At 33.1% G+C, this 7,896-nt stretch overlaps 2 protein-coding genes across 2 annotated transcripts in view; both read left to right on the top strand.

Moving 5' to 3' along the window:
* Window positions 1-6,946, top strand: part of LOC107442715 (TD and POZ domain-containing protein 3-like) — a 31,150-nt gene extending 24,204 nt beyond the window's left edge. Inside the window, exon 3 of the mRNA XM_071187213.1 lies at window positions 4,027-6,946. The gene's annotated coding sequence lies outside the window, so the exon portion shown is untranslated. The remainder of the gene's footprint in view (window positions 1-4,026) is intronic.
* Window positions 4,684-5,409, top strand: LOC122270728 (speckle-type POZ protein-like). Its single transcript, XM_043049213.1, has one exon. It carries the CDS (start codon window positions 4,684-4,686, stop codon window positions 5,407-5,409), a length of 726 nt encoding a protein of 241 aa, XP_042905147.1.
* Window positions 6,947-7,896: the final 950 nt, after the last annotated feature.

Raw genomic sequence — 7,896 nt, 5'->3', positions numbered from 1 at the left:
TGTATATACAATGTTTAAATTAATAAATGTTTTTGAAAATTTGAAAATAATGGTTTGAAAATTTTAATTAATGAAAAGTTTTCTAAAATGTTTATTTACTAAATTAGTTCAGTTTCTTTAGCTGTGCTTTACAAATATAGTTCAAGGAATAAAATATAGATTGAAAAACGTAATAACAAAATCCAACATTCTTAATTTAAAATGTATTAAATAAATGCATAAAACTCGAAAATGAATAAAAATAACTTGCTAATTAATATTTTTATTCATTTTGCAAAATAAGTGCATTTCGAAAGTGGTGTCACTGAGTCTGTTGCGAGAATTTCCTAGAAAAAAGTAACGATTTCATTCGACATTTCCGTTACAAAAACTTGTACTTTTTTCCCTAAAAAAGTAACGAAAGTACAAGTAAAAGTACTAAATTTAAAAAGTAACGAAGTACAAATAAAAGTACGTACTTTTTACTTGTACCGGCGGTACAAGTAACGAAAGTAAAAGTACTGCCATATATGGTCATGTCTGTATATTGATAAATCGTCGCACTTTATTGAAGCTTTGAGCTAGTTTTGAAGCATTAAATATATTGATGGTTTCTTACGAAAACTAATTGTGTTCGTTCCCCTGAGCCACCAAGGCGCCTAAAATGGATATTTTATTTTATAACCGTCGTTGAACAGCAGACCCCATTTTGGGTTTACGACTACAAATGTTCAACTCCGTAGCCTTGTAGTTTTGAACACAATCCAGAAAATAAGGGAAGTCCTGGATCAAGTATTAGGAGAAATTTGCCTTCGTGGAGGGCTTTTAGCTGAAAATAACCGCCATTTGCGTTAAATGGAGAGGAAAACCACGAAAATCTCCCACAAATAGCCTTACGAAAAAAGGACTCTAAGTCATGATTCGCCAACCACTAAAGATATTTTATATCAAAACTCAATCATTACAGGAATGGAAACGAATCGACCAGTCATCCCTGGAATTCGAAACCAGTTCACCTCATTGGAAGTTGAGCTCTCTATCCCTTGAGCCACCATGGCTCTAACACGGATATTTCATTTTATAATTTATAACAGTCGTTGAACAGCCGATCCAATTTTTTGGTTTTATGACTGCCAATGTTTAACTCCGTGGCATTGTAATTTTGAACCCAATCCAGAAGATAAAGGAACTCCTAGATCAAGTATTAGGAGAAAGCTGCTTTCGTAAAAGACTTTTTGATGGAATTAACCCGCATTTGCGTAACTTGGAGAAAAAAGCTGCGAAAATGTCCCATGCTTAACCAGACGGCAAGGGGACTCTAATCCATGATCCGTCTACCACTGTGGATATTTCACGTCAGCAATGCCGTCGGTGCAATCCGGGTGCGAAATTCGTATAGACCAGCCATCAATGGGATTCGAACCTGGTTCACCTCATTGGGAAGCGAACGCTCTATCCCCGGATATTTCTTTTTATATAGCCGTGGTTGAACAGCCGACCCAATTTTGGGTTTACGTCTACTAAAGTTCAATTCCATAGCGTCCCGCAGTGGATTTATCGTTAAGACACGGTTCCCAGCAGATCACCGAAGTCAAGCATCACTGGCTGCGGTCATGTGCGGGTGGGTGACCACTTGGATCAGTCTGCGTAGGGACCGAGGGTGTGTGGTATTGGTCCTCGTTAAACTGTTCTACTGTAAAGTGCGCGACTTCGCGCGCAGGTCGTTGGGCTACCTAAGCGGGGGTGCCATCCCCTCTGCAGAGGATCAAAATTGTGATGGCATGTCTTCGGATCATCCTCAGGGATGTTTCCCAGACCATCGCCAATAGCCCATTGTGCAGCTCTAGTGCGACGTAAATTAACAACAACATCAATTCCATTGCTCATATTAATTTTAAACCAATCCAGAAGACAAGGAAACTCCTAGATCAGTACCCCCAGAGATATATATGGAAACATGGAGGACTTTGAGACTCGACGGATTTAATGTGCATCAGTCACCATGTACTACACGAGGAGTCTTCGACCGACGAGGATCGAACCCACGACCTCTTGGACATGGTCCCAGTGCCCTACCAACCAGGCTATCCTGTGGTTTAACACTGATATTTATTAAAATTTCCCAATAAAGCATTAATTTATTGAAAAAAAATTAACCATAAAGGAATTAATTTATACCATGCCTATAATATATTATTATTTTACATGAAGGTAATCAGGCTAGTTACATTAGTTTCATGCTAAGTTTACTAAAATAAATAAATAAACAACAACATGGTAAATATTGGTTAAAATGATTGATATGAAATGCAATTATGCTTAGATTCCAAAATATATTATGCTGTTCTATTATTAAGAAATTTAAAATAAAAATAAAATTAATGTTATATGTTATGCAGATTCGCTTTGATTATGATAGATCCGCTTTGATTGAAGCAAAGTTACATAAAAAAAAGTAAACCTTACCAAATATATTGGGGGAAAAACAACCTCGAAAAATTAACAGAAAATTCGTGTTTTTTATGCTTTTTTTTTCGTATTTAAAAAATGAACTTTGTAATTAACAAACAGTCCTTCACGTATATCTGGAGTAATAAAAAAATTTAAAAGACTTAATAACACTACTTTGCAATAATTATAGAAACTTGCATTTATGTGCGATATAATGAATGAATAATATCCCAACCGTGACAAATATTTAGATATCTATATATATATTTCTCTTACACGGCGACGTCATCCTCCGGGATGTTTCCCAGACCGTCGCCAATAGCCCATTGTGCAGCTCTAGTGCGTCGTAAATTAACAACAACAACTTACACGGCGACAAAAAAAGCCTCATTACAACTCCCTGAATGACAACGCTAGAAAATCGACCAATGATTGCCGCTAAAAATGTCACATGCCAAATCTAGCTGAGGTGGCTAAACATATAGCTCTTTTAAAAACGGAAACTGAAATAACCAGAGAGAGCTGAAATAACCAACCTCATACTATTAAACTAGGCAGAAATGAGTAGTCTTTGTCGATAGATCTCTATATTAGTATTTTGTCGAAAGCGCTTTTTTTCACGAATTTATATATTACGAATTTATTTGACGATTTTTGATTTATATCACGAATTTATTTGTTTTATCACGAATTTATTCTAAGACTTATACTTATGTTTTTAACGAAGTTGTGAATCGTTCATGGTTATTATTTTTTAAAAACATAATGTTCTGTTTATGCAGGTTTTTCCATTGCAATTCACTTATTTCAATTTTTAATAGACTTAATTATAGCCAAAATTTTAACCTTTTTAAAGAGATATCAGTTTTAGAAATTTTATCTTAAGATTTTATACTATAGCATATTTCTAAAGAGGTTTAACGAATTACATGTCATTTATTTGAATTCAAATTTATTTTAATGACTCAGCATTTACTAAAAAGATGTAATTTAAAAAAAAAATGAAAAAGTTGTTATGCTGATTTGAATGATTGTTTTCAATTCTTAGAATTTTGTGCATTTGCAATGTACCTAAGTTAGAAGCGAGCTTGGTTTGCGAAGCAAACCATATAAGATTGCGTAGACATTTTCGGGGGTTGGCGAGCGTTAGCGAGAGGGGGGGGGGCAGCCCACTAGTATTTAGATATTTTTACTAATTTTATTGATACCTTACAAGCTGTGATACATATCACATAATTTTTACCCTACTTAGGCAACATGAACATCACCTGATCTGGTATCCAACTTTGCGTTTATTCAATTAGTTCCGGTATAAGTAATTGTAGAATACTAGTTGCAACACAGAAACTTTCTGAACTATGCGTGTAACATTTAAAAGGCTTGATTAAATAAATCGTTATTAAATACATTGTTTATTGTTAATTTTATCCATCATGTGTCAATTTTTAAGTGAAAACAAAGAAATGTATTGACTCTTTTTTATTAGCGAGAAAATGAAATGAAACACGAGTCGAGAACTACTTGGTGCTGTGCGAGTCGAGAACTACTTGGTGTTTTTTTAGTATTGTGCTACCTGTCCTCTTCTACTTGACGAAGGTTTATAAGCCTATTTTGAGCACACAAGCCTGAAAATTTATGTAATCGCAATAACCAATAACGAGTCGAGAAATGAAATGCACTTAAAATTTGTGATAAAGTAACGTCACAGCGTGACGTTGCAAATAATGTGACGTCACAACGCTGAATGCTGCTTCAGTTTTAATTCCAACCATAGAAGTGGTAGCATTACACAGGCTAATCGCTCTTAACCTTGACGAGCTATCTGCTGTTCTGTAAGATACTTCATCACCAGGTGAATCAGCATTTATAATTACCATTTTTTTAAAAAATACAGCTACTCTTCTTTGAAGACTTCGCTATATGCGCTTCAATTTCTTTGTAAGTTGTTTCGTTCAAATATTCTTATCAAAACTTTTATGCCAATATGGCTAAGAATAAGTACGAAGGTGACTGGACAATATCTACTCCTGCTAATCCTATTGAATTCAAGACTATTGTAACGCCAACTTTGCGCCATTTCCTGGTAAAAATCTAACATTTTGTTTCGAAGCATGGTATCAAGATGTAGGCTACCGTAAGTATTTATACAAACTGAGACTCGTGAAACTCTCTAATGTTGGAATCTCGCCAACACTAGAAGTGTTGGTTGGCGTGAACTATTCAGATGGATCTATTTTTAGGAATTATACAAGCATGGTTTTAAATGATGAAATGAGTTGCGTTACTTTTGAAGATGTAACAACAGATTGGTTTGTAAAAAGCCATGCAACTGAACACTATATCAAAATGAGTAGTGCCACTTTATCTATAAAATGCAAAATGACTATTTTAGATCAAGATCAAAAATCACATGCAACAGGTAATGAAAGGAAATCATTGAAACTTCTTGATGTTGTTAAGAATCTGAAATCAATCTACGAACATAGTGTGTTGAGTGATTTTGTCTTCAAAGTAGGTGATAAGTCTTTTCCTGCTCATAAAAACATCCTTTCTGCTCATTCTCCTGTTTTTATGAAAATGATGACCCACGATTTCATGGAATCAAAGACCAACAGCGTTACCATTACGGATGCAGCACCTGAAGTCTTTGAATTATTTCTCAGATCTTTGTATGCTGGAGAGCTTGAAAACAAGTCTTGGGATTCTCTGAAAGAACTTTATTACTTAGTTGATAAATATGATGTTGGATTTTTAAAGGTTGAGTGTACTGATGCAGTAATTTTTTGCCTATCTGTGGACTTAGTGTGTGAAATACTCAAACTGGCCTACAGCTGCGCTGATTCTGACTTAAAAACTGCTGCGGTAAATTTTGCGGTCAATCACATCAAGAACATTGTTCCTAGAGAAGATTGGAAAGAACTCGTTAAAACCTATCCGATGATTGGGTATGATGTCACTGTTAATTTTGTTCCAATATAAAAATTTAATAACTCTCTTGTTATACAGCTAAATTGTCATTGCACGAGGAAGTATGATTTTTTTTTATGAATACATTAGATTATTGAACTATTATTATCTATATTGATGTTTTAAAAATTATAGTTTTGGATTTACAATGAAATTCCTTATTTAGCTTACATTTAAGATCACTTAAGTTTAAAATCTGAAACTTTGCTTTGAATCCCATAAAAGATTAAAAAGAATCCTACGGTAGTATATGAAGTGGTTATTAAATTTTTCCGAAATGCATCAAAATTTTTTTTTTCTATGAGTTAAAGGTCTTTTTGTCTATCGATCTTGAAAGTATAGTGATTAACTTGAAACATTAAATTATCATTAGGAAATACCTTTTAGAACTTATTTGATTATTTTGTATGCTAAATGTGGTCCAATTTTTTTTTTTCTAATTTGATTGTTTTGTTAAAAGAAATTATTTTGAAAATGTATGTTAAATATTCTCATGTTTGAATTTCTTTATTCAAGTTTTCCATACATATTTATGAAATTTCGATTGATTTGTAAATACAATGTTCGAAGCTTTAATTTTGAGTGCTTTTTAAAGCTAATTATTTTACGATGACAATTATAAGTTAGAAATTTCAATTAAAAAAGTTTTTGAAAAAAATGGTTTGAAAATTTTTTTTTATGAAAGGTCTTTTTAAATGTTTACGAAGTTAGTTCAGTTTTATTTTTCAACTGTGATTTACAATTATAGTTCAAGGAATATCTATTTTGATGTTATCTACATTAATGTTTTAAAAACTATAGTTTTGAAATTGCAACGAAATTCTTTATTTAGTTTACATTTAAGATCACTTAAGTTTAAAATCTTAGACTTTGTAAATACGAAGTTCGAAGCTTTAAATTGTTTGCTTTTTAAAACTAATTATTTTACGATGATAATTATAAGTTAAAAATTTCAGTAAAAATTTTCTTCGAAAATAATGGTTTTGAAAATTTTATTTTATGAAAGGTTTTCTAAGATGTTTACTAAATTAGTTCATTTTTTTCTTTTTTGCTGTGCTTTACAATTATAGTTGAAGGAATAAAATATAGTATTTGCTTATGATGCGCTTCAAAAATAATGTTAATAGTTACTTGTAATGCTACTAGTAACATTTCAGGCACGACATCAAATTATCATAAAATACAAATATTGCGTATTACTATTAAATATGCGTTTTAGTTTTAATTGAAACTCTTTAGTTCCTATTGAAACTCTTATTAAGGTAAACTCTTAATAACAAAAAATATTAATGTTTAATAAAGTGGAACAATTATGTCTAAGAGCAAAATTTAGGGTATTTAGATGATCGTTTCGCTCCAATAACCTCGACTTCGGAGTGTTTTTTTTTTTATTAATAAATTTTTTTTAAGATTTGCATTTGGCGATGAGTAGCGAATACTTTTAATATTTGGCTAAATTACTGGCTAATAATTTGAAATCCTTAGTGCGGGCCCTACTAACCAGGGCTCGGTAACCATCAGTCCGCCCGTCCTCTGCGGTCAAAAATTCCCCGCGGACAACGAATTTCTCGAATCCGACGTCCGCACGGACGGCCATTTTCTCGTTTATGTTCGTGATACATTTTCAATTTTTGTTATCTTACAAGAGTCTAGCTCCTCACTTCCAAAATGACCCTCTAATCTGGAAATACAGCAACATACTGTGCATGGTGGAATTGATGTTTTCTCTGTCTGGGAGTACTGCAGAGGTTGAAGCGTTAAAAACGCAATTATGAACATCTATCTAAATGGAAAACCCCTTTCAGATTTCTGTGCAGAAACCTCTGTAAATCATTGGCTTGATTATGGAACTGACAAACGTCATATTTGATTCATTGAAAAATCGCAGTACCCTCGGATAAATTGACATTCCAGATAACTTGACCTTTGTCATTTAAANGTTTGTCAATTAATACTAATAATAAATTTGATTTTTTGTTAGTTAAAAATAGTTCAGTAAAAAATGTTACAATTGACCCCTCTCTCCCCTACTACAGCAACCCCTTTCAGATTTCTGTGCAGAAACCTCTGTAAATCATTGGCTTGATTATGGAACTGGCAAATTCTTATCAACCAGCTACCGTTTGGATTCGAACCTGGTTCACCTCAATGAGTAGCGAACGCCCTATCCCCGGAACCTCCGCGGCTCGGATTGGCGTGTTTAGCTAACACACCGGTTTGGTATGTTCACTAAATTATTATTTTGCTTTTACACATAAGTCTAGTAGAGTTGTGGAGATCTTGCGACCAGCGGATCAGAAATTGAACCACCGATTGGTTTTTATGAACCTATTTTATTAAATTATATTCTAAACATAAGAAATCATTTAAAAGTTTAAGTATTAACAATTAATGACGAATTTATGAAAAGAAAAATTATTTCTATTGTGAGGTCACATTCTCCGGTAATTCAAGATACCATCCCAATGACATCCATTTTTGACGTCGCCATTTATTTTT

This window comes from Parasteatoda tepidariorum, chromosome 10 (assembly GCF_043381705.1).
Source record: "Parasteatoda tepidariorum isolate YZ-2023 chromosome 10, CAS_Ptep_4.0, whole genome shotgun sequence".
NCBI classification, from domain to species: domain Eukaryota; kingdom Metazoa; phylum Arthropoda; class Arachnida; order Araneae; family Theridiidae; genus Parasteatoda; species Parasteatoda tepidariorum.
This window is presented reverse-complemented; position numbering and strand designations above follow the sequence as displayed.

What these genes read in the sequence shown, in the direction of transcription:
- LOC122270728 (XM_043049213.1), top strand. Translation starts at nt 4,684, where the DNA reads ATGGTTTTAAATGATGAAATGAGTTGCGTTACTTTTGAAGATGTAACA.